Source organism: Cynocephalus volans, chromosome 15, assembly GCF_027409185.1.
Source record: "Cynocephalus volans isolate mCynVol1 chromosome 15, mCynVol1.pri, whole genome shotgun sequence".
In the NCBI taxonomy this organism is placed as follows: Eukaryota; Metazoa; Chordata; class Mammalia; order Dermoptera; family Cynocephalidae; genus Cynocephalus; species Cynocephalus volans.
The window spans coordinates 77,270,002-77,287,762 of NC_084474.1; the positions used below are offsets into that span (position 1 = coordinate 77,270,002).

At 41.0% G+C, this 17,761-nt stretch overlaps 1 protein-coding gene across 3 annotated transcripts; it reads left to right on the forward strand.

Annotated features, from left to right (window-relative positions):
- Positions 1 to 420: 420 nt before the first annotated feature.
- On the forward strand, positions 421 to 17,247 carry NTAQ1 (N-terminal glutamine amidase 1). 3 transcript variants are annotated; one of them, XM_063079909.1, is made up of 7 exons: positions 525 to 604; positions 1,786 to 1,951; positions 4,640 to 4,739; positions 5,443 to 5,493; positions 9,590 to 9,738; positions 10,323 to 10,447; positions 14,304 to 14,960. In XM_063079909.1, exons 2-7 carry the CDS (start codon positions 1,878 to 1,880, stop codon positions 14,408 to 14,410), a joined length of 606 nt encoding a protein of 201 aa, XP_062935979.1. In that variant the 5' UTR covers positions 525 to 604; positions 1,786 to 1,877; the 3' UTR covers positions 14,411 to 14,960. The 3 variants fall into 3 exon arrangements, with proteins under 3 accessions (XP_062935980.1, XP_062935978.1, XP_062935979.1); XM_063079910.1 differs by lacking the exons at positions 1,786 to 1,951; positions 14,304 to 14,960 and adding an exon at positions 17,155 to 17,247 and having other exon boundaries at positions 421 to 604; XM_063079908.1 differs by lacking the exon at positions 1,786 to 1,951 and having other exon boundaries at positions 421 to 604.
- Positions 17,248 to 17,761: the final 514 nt, after the last annotated feature.

Consider the following 17,761-nt stretch of genomic DNA (forward strand, 5'->3'; position numbering starts at 1 on the left):
GTGTCCTCCGGAAGATTCCCACTGAAAGTCCATTCCCGGTCGGCGGCTACCCAACTCCAAGCCTTCCCCTAGTTCCTCTCCCGGGCGGCCGGCCTAAGACCTCTCTTCTCATCACGGTGGCAGGCCCCGCGGCCACCGCGTCGCCCCCGCACGCCGGCCCCGCCCCAGACCCCGCCCACCGAGAAACCCGCGCCGCCAGCCCCGCCCCACCCCGGGCTCCACCCACCCGATCGGGCTCCTCCTATCCGGAACACGCCATTCTCCTCGTAGGCTCCGCCCACCGGAATCCCACTCGCCCCGCCCCGGATCCTCCCACTTCACCCTGGCCCCTCCCTCCCTCCTGGAACCCGCCCCGCCCGCCCCGAGCTCCGCCCGCCCCGAGCTCCGCCCACCAGATTTCGGGTTTCAAGCGCCAGGAACTTGCGCGGCTGGTACGCCGGGGCCACGCCCCGGGAATCCGGGCGGTCGGCTGCACGCCGGCTCCTTCCTGCGGCTGGTCCTGTCGGCCCGCCTCATCCGCCATGGAGGGGGTTGACCCCACCGCTGCCCATTACCAGCCGGCCAGCCCCCCGCGGGACGCCTGTGTCTACAGCAGCTGCTATTGGTGAGGGGGGGCGGGCGCAGCCCCCGGAACCTCCCAGGCTTGCCGGGCCGTGGCGTCGCAGCCGGGCCCCGCCTCTTCTCGGCCCCTCCTCGCCGCTCCGGGCCTCGACTGGCGGGCTTTGCTGTTTGGGGGAGGAGGGACCTCTCTTGAATGGAGCGTGGGCAGTCGGTGGTGTATTACCTCTGCCTGGCTTTTTCAGGTGGACTTGCTCAGCAGATCTCAGTGCTTGGGGGCGAGGAAGGGGTGTTGGAGGCGGAGGATGAAGAGCAGGAAATCTTTGGAAATAACTCTGCTGAAGCCTATTTGGTTTCAGACTGAGATGAAGGTCATTTTAATTTTGGAGGAGAATGGAGGCACAGAGAGTTTGAGGTATCTTTCTCGAGGTTAGCCAGGAGTCCAGTTCAGGCCCTGGGCACCAGAAACAATAATCTTAACCACTGTGCTGCCATTATAATAATGGTTACGCTTACACAGCACTTGCTGTATGCCAAGCATTGTTCTGAGTGGTTTATGTAAACTAACTCATTTGAGCCTCACAATAAAACTAGGAGGTAGGTATTGTTGATATCCCCATTTTAAAGATAACACTGGAGCCCTGAGGGGTGTAAGTAACTTGCCTAAAACCACGTATCTTGTGAGTGTAGGAATGGGGATTCACAGTCAGAGTCAGGCTCCGGAATCCAGGCACTGCACCCCGTCCAAGGCTGAAGCACCACCCCTCCCTTGTTGGTCCTTTTCACGCCCACATCCACCCTTCCCTTTCCTGAGAAATAACTTCTTCCCCCAACTTTCAGTCCCTGCACAAGAAACCTCAGGGCTATCTAAAACTACCCCTCCTCTCTTCGGTTGGTGACCAAACCAGTTCCAAGAGCTTACTTAGCATTCGTTCAGCTCTGGCTGCATGTTAGGCCCAGTGCCAAGTGCTTCCAATAGGAGGTAGGTCCTATTATTATCATTATCCTCATTTTACTGATGAAAAGACAGCCACAGAGAGGCTGTTGTTTGCGCAAGATCACACATCTAGCAAGTGGTGGTGGTGAAACTGGATCCTCTGTGTGATGCTGGAGTCCATGCCTCTTAACTACTGCACTATGTTTCCTCCCTGTATCTCCCCTACATCCTGTTACTTCTTGTCCTTAATGTCCTTTCATTGTTTTATTCATTCAATAAATGTTTATTAGGCACTTGCAGTGTATGGCACACGATTCCAGGCACTGGGGATACAGCAGTGAACCAAATTGACAAATTACCTCGTGAGATCTCATGGTTCTTAATGTATCAGTTGGAGGAAAGCAGACAAAAACAAGTAAACCATGTTTGGGTGGTGTTTGAGAAAAATAAAACAAGGTAAGGGATGGTGACTCATACTATTTATGTTTGGATATTTAAGGAAGACATGGCTGATAAGGTGATATTTGAACATAGATCTGAAGAAAAAGAGGGTGGGAGCTTTGTGGATATTGGAGGAAGATCATTCCAGGCAGGGAGAACAGCAGGTTCAGAGGCTCTGAGAAGGAAGTGTGCTGTGAGTTTTCTGGGAACAGCAAGGAGGCTGGTACCATTGGAGTGGAGTGATCTGGTGGAAGAATGGTAAGAGATGAACATCTCTTTAGTAGAGCCTTCCCTTTTAATTCCTTCAGCCATAGTCTTGGCCCTCCTCTGCTGTCATGGGGACTGTTCCAATTGCTTCCAGGCAGGACTCTGTTGCATCCAGTCAAGTCTTTAACCTTAGCTGGCTTCACACTGCTCAGAGCCGTTCTAAATATGAATGTGCTGGAGAATCACCTAAGAGCTTGTAAAACCTACAGATTTTAGGGTCCCACCCCAGAGAGCCTGGATGTGTAAGCAGCACAGTGGAGGAATCTGAAGCTAGTCTGTTGGTCACATTTCAAGGAATACATGCATAGACAGCAATGTCTAGCCCCTGAGCATAGCAAGCTCTCCGAGATCTGGTCACTGTTTCTCCAACCTCATTTCGAACTTGCCTTCTCTGCTCTACCACAAGGTTTCTTAACCTTGGCTCTATTGACATTTTGAGCATGAGAATTCTTTGCTGTGGGAGCTGTCTTGTGTATTGCAGGACGTATAGCAGCATCCCTGGCTTCCCACTAGATGCTATTAGCACCCTCTCCCCAGTTGTGACAACCAAATATATCTCTTGACATTGCCATATGTCGCCTTGGGGTACTAAATTACCTCTGGTTGTGAATCAGTGCTCTACCTTGTGTGAATATATCAGGTAGGTGCACCTTATTACTTTTGCTCATGCAGGTTCTTCTAACCTGATGATAAGAAGAGACTAAAATTTCGGGAACTTTTATGTTTAAATTTGTTTTTTCTCTGTGTAACATTTACATATGTTTGAAAAATAAGCAATGTGTGTTCAAGCCGCATTATATGTTCAGCCTGTTACCAGTAGTGCTTGTGGTACCTGTGGATTCACGAACTCTTTGCATTAACTATAAGCCCACTCTTAAAAGGGGTGAGGGGGGAGCAAACAAGAAGAAACCACTGACCTACATATGTCCTCCATTTTTCCATATCCATCAAAATTAATGACTCCCTCTGTGCTTTCTGTATGCATTTTTTATGGCCTTCTGTGATACTTGCTATTTATGGATCTGTATGTTTCCACTCATGGTCTGTAAGCTCAAATTATCATCATATCCTCCATGCACTTAGCACAGTGTTTTGTACATCATAGGCTCTTGAAGATGTTTGTGGTAAACTTCTCAAAACTTCTGAATAGGCCAGACGGACAAATGTCTTCTGAAAACTTAGGCTTAGAACATTTAGATTAAAAAAATTATAGCTACTACATGCTATATGTCATATTGAAATAGTAAGTTTTTGTTACTCCATTCTGTATATCATATTGAAGTATTCAGTAGCAAACTCCTGTTGTTACCACTATCATCACTTTATCTAAGAAGTATTTTAGAGAAAAAATCATAAGAGAAAAATACAGATGTCTAACTTTGGTATTTTAAGCCCAGTCGTATGGAGCATTGGGACAGGTATATTTCTATAAAATAGTGACAGTCCTCAATGTTGTTCGTGCCTTGCTTCATTTTCAGGTAGCATTGTGTAGGTGATTGGAGATTAGTCTTTAGTAGACTGAGTCACGTGCTGTGAGCAGTGTTGGTGTAGCTCATTTTTAGCAAAGATGCAGTGTGGCTTGTTAGAAAAAGACAGGGACCCAGTGGCTGAGCTGTGAATACCGCCAGCAATGACTGGTTGCCTGTGCATGGGAGAGTGGCTTCCTTACTGCTCTGTTTGATGTACTGGGCATTGCTTTACTTAGGAGGGTTCCGACCACTGCTTCAAATAGCTAAAGGCCTGTCATATAGAAGAGCAATTTATCTGGGGCAGAGGTATGGGAAGATTGATTTCAGTTCAGTATGTGAAAGAACTTCCTAAAAGTCAGGACCTCCTCCTTATTAGAGGGGCTCGGGGAATCCCATTTACAGGGACTCTCTCCAGAAGAATTCCTGTACGTATCACATAACTTCTGATCCTTTCTTTCCAGGAGCCCTCCTACCCAAAACACCATCCTGCCCTATTTCTAAGGGGAGCAGGGAACCAATGTTAACTAAGATTTATTGAGTGTTTGCAATATGATGGGATCATGCCCATTTTACAGATGAGAAAAGTAGGTTCTCAGAGAGGTCAAAATGTTCAAAGCTTCTTACCTTTTAAATGGCTGAGTTGGAATTCCAGCTGTATCTAAAGTCCCTGGACCCAAAGCCTGTAGAATATTGACATAGCATTTTATCGATTATGAAATGCCTTCCTATGCCAACACTGCTGTGGGAGGCAGTGAACTCTGTCTCTGGAGAGGTGTCCACAGTATAAGCTGGATAACAGCTTGTGGGGATGTTTTAGAGGAGATTAAAATGTTAGCCAGTTTGGGATGAGATGGTGTTTAAGGTCTCTTCCAACTTTTTTATGTCACCATTGGTTTTTTTGTTCAAATTTGAAAGACACATAGTGTTCTCTTTTAATTATATTGATTAAACAATTATTTCATTTCAGTGAAGAAAATATTTGGAAGCTCTGTGAATACATCAAAAACCACGACCAATATCCTTTAGAAGAGTGTTACGCTGTCTTCATATCTAATGAGAGGAGGATGGTGAGTTGGTGTATGATTGTAGAAAGAAAACAAGAGATTTAGGATGACATTAGAAGCTAAATATAGCATAAGTTTAGTACTCTGCTTTATAAAATACAGCAACATTTTAAAGTTTGTTTTTGAATGAGGTTTTTTTCCTTACAGGGCATGGTTAAAGTAGAAGAGTTTAGTCCCTTACTTGTAGTTAAGGTAATATGTGATGGTATGTCTACACAGATCAATCCCTTTTCTTAGGTATTAATTTAGAGCTTTTTTAATTGCTTAGATGATAGCCATATACTCTCAGATGTGTCTCTGGAGTTTAAATAGGAAAAGAAAGCCCTTCATATCTTGTAAAGCACTTGTGCAGACATCACCTCATTTGACCCTAAAGGAAGCTCTCTGAAGTAGGCAAGGTTTGGACAACTTTATTTCCTCCTTTCATTCAGGGAAGCCCCATGAATAATTAAGTGGAAAAGCAAGACTTGAACCTGCCAGGTCCCTTTCCACTCTCCAAAGAATGTCACACAATTAATTTGTGCTCTTGTAAGTTTTCATTGTAAAGGACACTCAGGAGGATTTGGATTTCTTCCCATTCATTTATTCTTTCACCTTGATTGTTGGTTGCTTAGGAGTGTTTTATTTCTTATTTATGTATTACTTTAAAGAATTTAGTAGTGGTTTCACTGAAGGTATAGATTATGAAATATATTGTATTTCCTAGATACCTATCTGGAAACAACAGGCGAGACCTGGAAATGGACCTGTGATCTGGGTAAGATGGTCAATACAGAGAGCCTCTGATGCATTGTTCCTTGTAACCCCGAGTGGTCTGTGTGTTTGGGTAAAGCAGAAATGACAGAGGCAGTAGAGAAAGGCTGTGATAATTATTAATAAGTTGACCTTTTGAGAATAGATACTATTTGGTCTAAGGTAGAGGTAGAAGCACTACAAGCATTTTTTATTTTGAAATTATTATAGGAATTTTTTTTTTAAGGAGTGATTTTAAATGGTCATTGTGGTGGATATAATTGTGATCACCTAGACTTTTATCCAAATAGCACTGGAAGGAACTTTAACAATATGTAATCTGGATGCACATTAGAATTATCTGGAGACTGTTAAAAATACAGATTTCTGATTTAGTAGATCTAGAGAGGTTCAGAATTTAGTGTTCTTAACAAACTCCCAGGTGAACGTGACTGGTGTTTGAAAAACATGGATCTACGTCAGCCCCTTCATTTTTCAGCTGAAGAAACAAGTCCAGAAAGCCAAAGTGAGTAGCTCAAGGTCACAAAGCTGGTCAGTGTCAGAACTGGCTTCTTTCTAGTACACATCTGTGTGTCACCTTAACCTGTCCTCCTCAAGAACAGAAATATTGATGCTAATAAACATGAAGATAAAGTAAAAGAAGAACTCTGTTATGGACTGATTGAACTGTGTCCCCCAAAGTCCATATATTAGAAGATTAATTTCCACTGTGATAGTGTTAAGAGGTTGGGAACTCCTATTATAGTAATTGAAAGATGGAGCCTTGAAGAGGTGATTGGATTGTAGGACCATGCCATAGTGAATGGATTAATAATGGTGGTCCGAGGCATGGTTCTGAGGCTTTAAAAGGAGAGCGTGTGAGAGTCTCTCTGCTCTGCCATTTTCTGCCATGTGAGACCCCTGTGTTGCTGTAAAGCCACCACCAAAGAAGACCCTCACTAGATGTGTTTTCTGGACCTTGGACTTCCCAGCCTCCAAAACTATAAGCAATAAATTTTGTTTTCTTACAAAGTACCCAGTTCCATGTATTCTGTTATTAGCAACAGAAATGGACTAATATAAACTCCATCAATGAAAACATAACAAACTCCTAGTTTCTGGATATTTATTTAAAATTATGAATCATTTGAAAGTGCTCCATTCATTTACTTAACATGTATTGATTGAGTACCTTTTGTATGCCAGGCACAAAGCAGACTAGGGGCCCTGGCCTCATTGAGCTCACCCTTTTACTTCCTTCACCAGCAGGCTATCTGCTTCTCTTTTTTTTGTCTTTTTTGTGACCGGCACTCAGCCAGTGAGTGCACCGGCCATTCCTATATAAGATCCGAACCCGCGGTGGGAGCGTCGCTGCGCTCCCAGCGCCACACTCTCCCGAGTGTGCCACGGGCTCGGCCCAGGCTATCTGCTTCTCTAACATTAAAGTAAAAACCCAGCAGGGGCTGGCTGGTTCGCTCAGTTGGTTAGAGCACAGCCTTGTAACACCAGGGTCAAGGGTTTGGTTCCCCATAACGGCCAACCAAAAAAAAAACCAAAAAACAAACCAGCAATGTTGGGGGTATGAGTGCAGGCTCTAGAGTCAGGGTTTAAGTCCCAATCCTCTCACTGGTTGGCTGTGTGACCTGAACAAGTTATTTACCATCTTGTGGTAGCTCAGGATGGAGAGTGCTATGACAAAAAGTCTCCGCACACCTACTGGCAGATTTATCTTTGACTCACTGCCATCCTGTCGTAGGAAATGGGTAGGCCTTCTTGAGTGGGTAGAGACACCGAACCCCAAGGAGTAGATCACCTTGGCAGCATCCTTTCTCCTAGCCCAACCAGGTCTTTTTCTGGCAGCTGGGCAAACACTGACCCAACTCAGAGAGTGAGGCCACTGCTCCAGTCTGCATTCCTAGACTCCACATCTGTGCTATGCAGGCTGAGTTGAGCCTGCTTTCCCTCCCAAGTCGGTTGGCCATCTGGTAGGTAAGACTATGGACCTGAGCCAGCGAAGGTTGTGGATAGTCACTGTTTATGCCTTTTCACAAGTTGTACCTTCTCCCTGGAAAGCTCTCCCCTCCAGCAAGATTCAGTGATGGTGTTCCTTCCTCAGTGAAACTCTGCTTGGCAGTTGAGCCCCTATCCCCTCCAATTCTTCATTGCCTTTTATTTATTTATTTTTTTGTCAGCTGGCTGGTAAGGCAATCTGAACTTAGCCTTGGTGTTATGACACTGTGCTCTAACCAACTGAGCTAACCAGCCAGCTCTTGGTTGGCTTTTAAAAAGGCCAACCATTTACATATGCATTCTCCCAGTAACACTATGAGGTAGACACTCTAGTTATTTCTATTTTATAAAAGAAGAAGCAGGCTGGTGAGTAGAGGGGTTGAAATTGAACCAGGAGCTTCTGTGCTCTTCCCTGCACACTCTCCTGCCTTGCTTGTCCTCTTTATCCCATTGTACTGGAGCAGTTTACCTTTGATTCCCACTTACTTCTCTGGGAGCTCTTGGAAGATAAGGACTTATCTTTTTCCTCTTTGTATCTACAGATCAGCAGCATAGTCTCCCACAAATAGGGAGTATTTAATTTTAAAAAACTGTAATATGAGTTAGAAGGTGTTAAGATGGAAACAGAATTTTTTTTTGGTGGCTGGCCAGTACAGAGAGGAACAGATTTTGGATAAGGCAGAGATTATTTCTGGCAGGGGGTGGGAGGAGATAAAAAATGGATTCACGGGAGAGAAGGCTCTTAAGCTGGAGCTTGTGTGGTGGAGAGAGGCAGAGGACGCTGCAGGTGGAGAGGGATAATGGGAGCAAGTCCAGCGGAAGGAAGGCTGGACTAATAGTGGGGAAGCTGTTCTTAGTGCATTTATCTGGAGGGTAGGATGCGTTAAGGGAAGTACAGGGAATGAGTGTCCATTTCTGATGCTATTTCTGCTTTACCAAGATAGAGTTGGAGCCAAGGGAAGCATCAGGCTTGGGTGCACACAGTCTCTAGTCTCAGTTATCTTTCTCAGCTCAAAGGGTTTTTGCAGGGCTCAAAGGGAATAACGTTTGAGAAAGTGCCCTGTGAACTCTGAAGTAACTGTGGAAATATAGGATGGTGTTATTGATGGTAGATTGTTTTCTTTCTCAGTGCTGTTCTCTGTGAGAGCATTTTTCTTTTGAGGAACTCAAAGCACCAGACTGCGCTCATGTCCCTTGATAACCTCCCTGAAATCGCTTTCAGCCCTGAGCTGGTGTTGGGCAGTGTCTTGCGTTTGAGAGAATTCACATCCACAATGTGACCCAGCTGTGCAGGAGAAGCTATTAATGGCTAAAGATTAGGGCTTGGCTGACTTTTTTGTTTAAAAAAATTTTTTTTTCTTTATTACAAGAGTAAAACAAAGGTAGAAATTAAAGTCCTTTTTCTCCTCTCCAGACTGACCTCAAGAAGTCCCCTTTGTTAAAAGAAAAAAAAAAAAACAACAACAACAAAAAAAACCCTTTGTTAATCGGAGGATATCCTCACAAACGTTTTTCTGTTTATTCATATGCATGCCTTTGTACTTTTGAATGCACGTGTGTGTCCTTATATACACATAGCTTTTAAAAAATAATATGTAATATATATGTATTCTGCAGTTTGCTTTTTTCATCCAACTATATAACATGGGCATTTTTTCATTTTCCACATAAATTTACCTTCTTATTTTAGCAGCTGCATAGCTTTCCATTATATGGCTGTATCATAGTTTATTAATCATTTTCTTCTTGATGGTTGTTTCTGAATTTTCACTATTACAAACAGTGCTGGAGAGATTCTCTTTATATATGTACCTTTACATGCTTATGGCCATTTTTCTGTAAGCTAGAGTCTTAGAGGTAAAACTGCTGGGTTAAAGGATATACATTTAATATATGTGAACATTTCTGTTATTTATTCAGTGGTTTCTCTGTCACTGGACATTTAGTTTGTTTTCAGGGTTTTGTGTTTGCTTTATCTTATTTTGCTATTATAAGGAATGCTGTATTAGTCTGGTATCCTTTTTTGTGATAATATATGTGCATTCATACTGTAACCTTGCAATTCACCATTGTAAAGTAACTTGGTTAACTTCAGAAACTTTTACTTCTAGGATTATCATGTTGTTTTGCTTCATGTTTCAAGTGGAGGACAGAGCTTTATTTATGATCTCGATACTGTCCTGCCGTTTCCCTGTCCCTTTGACACTTATGTAGAAGATGCCTTTAAGTCTGACGATGACATTCATCCGCAGTTCAGGAGGTGAGGAGATTCAGGATGGATTTATTTATTTTCTCAAGTAAGACCTTCACGATAATATAGAGGGTTTTTTTGCATTTGTTTTGTAAAGATCACTTGTGTTGGTATTACCTTTGAGTTGATATTTGAGAATGAGATTCAAAATGCTTTAAAGTTTTAAAGGTTATCCATCATATAAAAGGTTGGCAGTCTTTTAAAAATTTGTGTGATGAGATCTTGAACATTTTCTTTCAAACATGTTGGGGATTTCTCTCATACTCTTGTTTGGGGGTGGAGGGATGCCTCGTGCTGCTAAAATTGAGAAGGCTGTGATAGCAGCACCCAAAAATCATGCCCTTTGCCCCTGTAGCTGAGTAATTAAAGGCAACCAGATGTATTTTTGTGCCTTTATAGTTTTGGATTTCAGTCAATCATTTCCTATGGCTTCATTAATAGGTCATAAGGCTGCATATATATTTGTGTATTACTAACAGTACAAAAATGCATGAGTAGTTTTGTGTATGTCAGAAATTAGTCCATATAAAAATGGAGTTAGAATTTCAAATGTGACATCTTCCTGACATAAGTGGGTGTTGATTTATCTGCAGGAAATTTAGAGTGATCCGTGCAGATTTATATTTGAAGAACTTTGCTTCTGACCGATCTCACATGAAAGACTCCAGTGGAAACTGGAGAGAGCCCCCTCCACCGTATCCCTGCATTGAAACCGGAGGTGAGCCAAGGATGTCTTCTCAGAGGGGTTTCCCATCGACCACTGTCCAGATCAGCATTTTCCCTTAACCAAGGACAAAAATCAGTTCATTGATTGGATAAAACACCCTGAGTGGTAAGGAGGAAACAGGAAGTACTAGTTCTGTGTGTTTGTTAGATTCAGAAATTGAGGTACAGAGAACAGGACTGGAAGGCATAAGCAGTCATGGGAGAGGAATGGTGTTAAGGTGCAGAACCATGACACTTGCAAACTGCTGGATTACTGGATGTACCTACTGCTGGGACACTAGACATCAGAAGAGCTGCATGCTTGTGTCAGTTAACAGTGGGACTAGTAGCACCTTGCTGTGGTGGGGATTCATTATATGGTGAAAGGAATCCTCAGTGCATCCTTATGACATGTGAAATGTCATTTCTCTGACTCTATAACAAAATCTGCACTAGAGGGAGGTGAGAGCTGGCAGGTTTTATTGTACTGCTCATCTCATTTGTGTGCTTCTAAAAGCATCAGTCCAATTGATAATTTCCTGAGATTTAAGAAGATAAAGCGTTCCTCATCCTATTACTTTGTTTGGCATTCATATGAGTTTGGAACATTATTTATGATGTTATCATATTTCAGAAGTTGAGATTTTCTTCAGCAATATGTTAAAAATTTTAACTTACTTAGTGACTTAAATGAAGTCTGGCATCTACCCAGGTAAGAAAGAACTCCCATCCCCTCTCTCCTTGGAGGTGCCTGTCTTTCCTTTATTTCAGGTTAGTTGATAATCCTGCGTGCTCAGCTTTCTGATGACTTCAACAAAAGTTCTGGTTTTGCTGATTATCTGGCTTTTCCGTTCTAACGGTGGTAGTGACTTTCTAGTTCTCTGTGTCCTAAGTGCTTACCTTCATTTTTGAAAGACATGTTTGCTGGGTAAAGAATGCTAGTTTTACATGTTTTTTCTCAGTTCTTTAAAGGTATCGCTCATTTTGTCTTGCACAGTTTCTGATGAAGAAGCCTGCTGTTGTATACTTATTTCTCTGAATGTAGTGTGACTATTTTTTTTTTTTTCTTCCTGGTTGCTTTTCAAGATTTTTCTCTTTATCACTGGTTTTCAGCAATTTGATTATGATGGGCTATATATAGTGTAGTTTTCTTAGGCTTATTCTGCTTGAGGTTTGTTGAGATTCTTAGATTGGCAGATTTGTAGTTTTTGTCAAATTTGGAAACATTTGTTTATTATTTCTTCAAATATTTTTTCTGACCCACATCCCTTTTTTATTCTGTACTTCAGCTACACCTATGTTAGACTGCTTGGTAGTCTCGTTGGTCAATGATGTTCTGTTCATTTTTTTTAGAAGTTTTTGTATGTGCTTCATATTGAGTTCTTTCGTTTTGTCTGTATTTTGATCTTTTCTTTTGCATTAACTAATTTGTTGTTAATCCTATCTAGTACATTTTTTTTACATTATACATATTTTACTTTTCTATCTCTAGAAATTCCATTTAGTACTTATTTAATAACTTCCATTTCTCTCTTTATTATGCTCATATTTTATTTTACCTTTTGAATGTATGGAGTATGTTTATAATAACTGTTTTATGGTCCCTGTTAGTTCCGTTATCTCTGTCATTTCAGTCCATTTCTTTTGATTGATATTTTCTTGTTTTGGGTCTTATTTTTCTGTTTCTTTGCATGGTTCATAGTATTTGGTTGGATGCTGGACTTTGTGAATTTTGTGCTCTCACTTGCTGGGTCTTGAGGTACTTTTTAAAATAGTGTTGGCTATTGTTTAAATTAGATTACTTTCACGCAATTAAATTGCTTGGAGTGAGATGGGTTCTTTTGAGGCTCACTTTTAAGCTTTTTTAGTGCACATTCAGAGCAACCTTTCATCTAGGGCTAATTTAGTTCCACTATTCTGACATTACCCTTCTGAGGGCTCCACTAAATGCCCATCTGTTATGAGTTGTGTCTCTCTGGCTGGTGTGGATGTGAATTATTCCTAGCCCAGTGGAAGTTCTGGGAATTATTAGGCCTACTACTTTCTGGTGCTTCTTTCCCTGTCCAAAGACACAGGGGTCTCCTTTGCAGATCTCTGGAACTCTCTGCACAGCTCCCTCTTGTCTGATACTTTGCCTTTCAAATCCTAGCTGCCTGGGCCCTCCTGAACTTTGATTTCTGTCTTCTCAACTCAGGTAGACTGCCAAGCTGTTTGTATCTCCCTCTTTGTGCTGTGGTCTGGAAACGGCATCCAGGCAGTAAGCTGGAGTGAGCCTAGGGCTCCCCTCACTTGTTTCTCATTCTCAGGAATCATTCATGTGCTGTCTGGTGTCTGGAAACAATTGCTTCATATGTTTTGTCCAGTTTTCTGGTAGATTATGGTAGAAGTACAGTTCTCATAATAGTTCTCATAACAGTTCTTTGATGGGCAGAAGCAGAAATCTATAGATATTGTACTTTAGGAAGTTTTTTAAGGGCCGGCCCGTGGCTCACTTGGGAGATTGTGGTGCAGATAACACCAAGGCCACAGGTTCGGATCCCTATATAGGAATGGCTGGTTAGCTCACTTGGGAGAACGTGGTGCTGACAACACCAAGTCAAGGGTTAAGATCCCCTTACCAGTCATCTTTTTTAAAAAAGAAAGTTTTTTAATATGGAAAATTTAAATCATATAGAAAGTTAGAATAGTTTTTGAGGATACTTCAAAAAGTTCATGGAAAGATTCGTGTTAGCTTTTAATTTTGTTTTTCCACTTGTCAGCTCAGGGCCAGTTGATTCTTTTATATCCCATCCACTTCTCCCCCTCCCGTATTACTTTGAAGCAAATCCAAGACATTATATCCTTTTAACACTAAATTTTTCAATATATCTCTAAAATACAAAGATTTCTTTTTTAAAAAACATGCCCCTAATACCATTATTATGTCTAGAAAAATTAATAACTCTTTAAAATCATCATATATCTATTTAGTCAGTGTTCAGATTTAGTTATCTTTTATTTATTTATTTTTTACAGTTATCTTTTAAAATCATAATCTTTTTTTATCCAGTTTATTTGAATTAGGGTCCAGATAAAGTCCCCATATTGTGTTTGTTTGATATGTCTCTTTAGAGTCTTTTTTCATATACAGACTTCTTGTCCAACTCTTTTTTTTCTTGTAATTTATTTGTTGGGGAAACTGGGTTAAGGAGGAATAGTCTGGATTTTGCTGATCATATCTCTGTTGTATCCTCTGAAGTTCCTGTAAATTGGCTGTTGAATCTGATAAATTGGCAGTTTGATTATTCGTCCATTTTTTCATTTAACTTTTTATTTTGAAATAATTTTAGATTTATAGAAAATTTGCTCAAACAGGACAGAGAGTTCCTGTATACTTTTCAGATTCCCTTACGTCTTATATAACCATAGTGCAGTTGTTGAAACTAGGAAAATGATATGATCGGTATAAACATATTGATATAATTTGTAATACAATACTATAACTTACAGACTTTATTTAAATTTTACAAGTTTTCCCACCAATTTATTTTTTCTGGTTCAGGTTCTAACACAGGTATATTACATTTAGTTATCATGTCTCCTCAGTCTTCTCCAATTTGATTCCTTATTTTCCCCCCTTCTCTTTTATAACCTTTATACTTTTGAAAACTGCTTGTCAGTTATTTTATGAAGTGTCCCTCAGTTTGGGTTCGTGTGATGTTTTATCATGGTTAGATTAAGGTGTTGTGCATTTGAGACAAGAATACCACAGAAGTGATATTGAACCCTTACCTATTTGAATAATTTCCCCTACTTTTGGTCTTCTGGGTTTTATTTCTGTTAAACTAAGATTGTGTTTTAGCAGACACTTCTTTCATGTATTTTTCTAGATTGCAAAATGAACTTGAATGATTTTATCAGTATGGATCCTGAGGTAGGATGGGGAGCTGTGTACACGCTGTCTGAATTTGCACATCGGTTTGGCAGTAAAAACTGAACTTGACATCGGGATGCGGAACTGTGGAGAAATTCTAGGACGTGGACAATCTATCCCTTCATTTAGGACAGCAAACGTGGTACAGTTGGCTTAGAATTATGTTTTTCCCTTTTAATTCACTTGAGCAGAAACATGAATGAACACAAATATAAAGGAACTAAATAAAAACTTTTTTTTGATACATTAAGTTGAAACTTGATAAAGTATATAATTGCTGAGATATTATAAGCCAGTGATTGCTCTTATTAAGTTAGAGACAGCTCCTCATCTCTGTTCTGGATGTCTCGTGTCTCTCCAGCTACACTGTAAGCTCTTTGAGGGCAGGGCTGTGGCTCAGTGCTCTGTGAATCTCTAATGCTCTTAAACGGGGCCCTTAATGTTTTCTAGTGACTGTGCTACTGCTTGAAAAGGGGTAATATTGTGAGCTGAACCAGCAATAAGTATTAGTCTTTTTGGATTATGACGTTGTTAAAAGGATTGCAGCCCTCTCAGGCTTGAGTGTTATTTGGCCTGTTTATATATGGTTTTAAATAAAATTGATTTAAAATTCTTTTTGTTTTGAAGGTTTTGTGTCATTCTTAGTTATCTGAGATACCTAAGAGTCTCTCAATCCTAGATGAAAACTGTTGCTTTAAAATACGTTTATCACGTCTGCCTTCTTGAAGATGTCTTAGGAATTTGGCTTTAATCATATAATTCCAAGTAGGAGATATTTGGCATTAAACTGGAACATAATACTAGTTCTCATTCATGTTTTCATGGTTCTACTGTAAAATTGAACAACTTCTTTTAGCAAGGATGTCTAAACTTTTGTTCTTAGATGAATTTTCTATTTATTAAGAATCGTGCATTTAATATGAATCCTCTGTCTGGTGCTCTTGAGGGTACAACTACAGTCACTGAAGAATCAGTTGGTCTAAGGAAATATCACTTATCCAGTTGGTTCAGCTGACCAGGAAGGTTCTGCAGAAGGCAAATGAACTTTTGCTAAGAAGAATACAAATATAACCTCTTAAGTTATTTTATGATTTAGAGCTAAGTATGGACCCCACACTTAGACAACTTCATGGAGTTTTAGATGATTATTTTAAAAGTTCATGTCTAGGGGCTGGCCCATGGCTCACTCGGGAGAGTGCGGTGCTGGTAACACCAAGGCCACGGGTTCGGATCCCATATAGCGATGGCCGGTTTGCTCACTGGCTGAGCGTGGTGCTGACAACACCAAGACAAGGGTTAAGATCCCCTTACTGGTCATCTTTTAAAAAAAAAAAAAATAAAATAAAATAAAAGTTCATGTCTAAAATGAAGAAGATAAATTTTGGCAGGCTGCACCACAGGAATACTTTGTCTTAAGCAAAAAGTTTCAGAGGCACTATAAAATTGTAGTCTGATTAACAAATTGGATTTTTGGTTTTTTGGCCAATTTTATAAGTGTGTTTCCAATCTAGAATTCAAAAGTATGTCTAGTACAGACACATTAGACAATGTCTCTGAAAGGTTGAACTCCTCAGCCACCTTGCCTTGAAATTGAAAACCCACTACTTCTAATCAATGCAGGGAGCAAGGTTTTATAGTTTTAAGCCTTTTAAAACATCCAGCGGTCATAATGTTGACTCGTTAGCAACAATAGGAAATATGTATTTTTATTTTTTCTACCCAGCACTCCTAAAATATCCTTCGGGGAAGTTTCCTTTGCATATTTCATGCAGTCCTGGTGGCTTATGCTGGTATTGGCATATAACCTAAGCTGGGCCAGATTGAAGCCCACCCCTGGACAAGTCTATGGATGCTCCTTCTCAGTGTCCTCTGGATTTGCTGTTTGATGTTCAGCAAGAGAAATTCTCCCTTCATTGGGATTGCTAAGCTAGAGCCTGGGACTTTGGGGCTGCTGGTGGCATCTTGACCAGCAGGAGAAGGGCCTGACTGCGTAGTATGGCCAAGCAGAGCAAGAAGAGAGCGACCATCCCTGGATCTATCTGCTGGAAGCCAGCCCCGACTCCTGAACCTCTCCATTCCTTTTTCTCTTCAGCTTGTATAAGTTGGATTTCTGTCAGTTTTAAATGACAGATGGGTTCCCTTATAAGATTTTCCTTCAGACTTGTTTTTCAGGTTTAGGAATTGTTCTGTGTATCTCTCTGTGCTTAATTTTTCTTTGAGATCAGATTTGTCACTTTGTTTTAAATTCTTTTTTGATGGCTGGCCAGTATGGGAATCTGAACTCTTGACCTTGGTGTTATCAGTACCATGCCTTAACCAAGGGACCTAACTGGTCAGGCCTAAATTTGCTACTCTTTATATTCAGTGTGTGTGAGAGAAGTGAATGCTGGCTGTTCAGAAAGAGGAGCTATCCAGAAAAGCAGGGGACTAAAACAGAATTTGTAAGTTAACTGTGAAAACAAGAGAAACAAGGTATCTTTGAGTATCTGACACATGATGAAGCAGGGAAAGTAAATCTAAAGTGACTCTCTGGTCAGAAGAACTGGCTATCTGAAAAATTGTCTTTCAGAAGAGGGGTTGGTTAGCAATAGTAGTAAAGGCAAACTTTTTTGTGCTTATGTGGTTCTTTTCAGCTTAGTTTTCAATTAATTATTTAAAAATTAGATCCTTACATTCACACTGTACAAATTCCAAAGGTGTACAAAAATGTATGGTAAAAAATAGACATCTTGCATAATTGTTTGTTTGAAAGTCTGTGTTCTATCTTACTCGCCTAGACTGAGTTCTCTTTGCCTTATTCTCTCTAGTGCTAATGCCCGGTACAGTGCCTGCCACATTGTGATAGGTGGTCAACAGGTATTCCTCAAATATGTAATGAGGGAACAATTCCTGTCACTAAAGATGTCTGGAACGTCAAGTCCCCCACTCCACTGGATCTCTGGATGATGCTGGAAAAGTGCTGCTAAATTCTGGTTCTTGGAATGCTTTCCTTTGCCTAGATTCTGTTTCTTTTTTTGGTTATACTATCCTTTTTTCAAAGTTTCTTTTGCAGTTTCTCAAGCCTTAACTCCAAGCCCTACTCTTCCACCTTTTGGTTTGGAAAGTACATTGCAAGTGACTTCTGCAGACAGCAAAGAACACCACAGTTTGATTGGATTAGTTTTCCGCTCACATTCTTGGCAGGCACCTCACTCCAGCCTCTTGTCACAAAACATAGTTGGAAAGCACCTTGTCCTGTGTGACACTGAGAATAGGAGCTCACATTACATTTTCCCCTTTTCCTCTAAACTGACCACACATCCTGGCGTCAGAGAATGCACTATCTCCTCCACCCTCTCAGCCCAAGGAGAATGTGGCTTTGGCTGTGAACTACTGCAGGTGCCTGTTGGGGCCAGGCTTTTAATAATATCCATT

Coding starts and splice junctions, on each gene's coding strand:
- NTAQ1 (XM_063079908.1), top strand. CDS start 522: ATGGAGGGGGTTGACCCCACCGCTGCCCATTACCAGCCGGCCAGCCCC. Junction 605..4,639: donor GTCTACAGCAGCTGCTATTG/GTGAGGGGGGGC, acceptor ATTTCATTTCAG/TGAAGAAAATATTTGGAAGC. Junction 10,448..14,303: donor TCCCTGCATTGAAACCGGAG/GTGAGCCAAGGA, acceptor GTATTTTTCTAG/ATTGCAAAATGAACTTGAAT.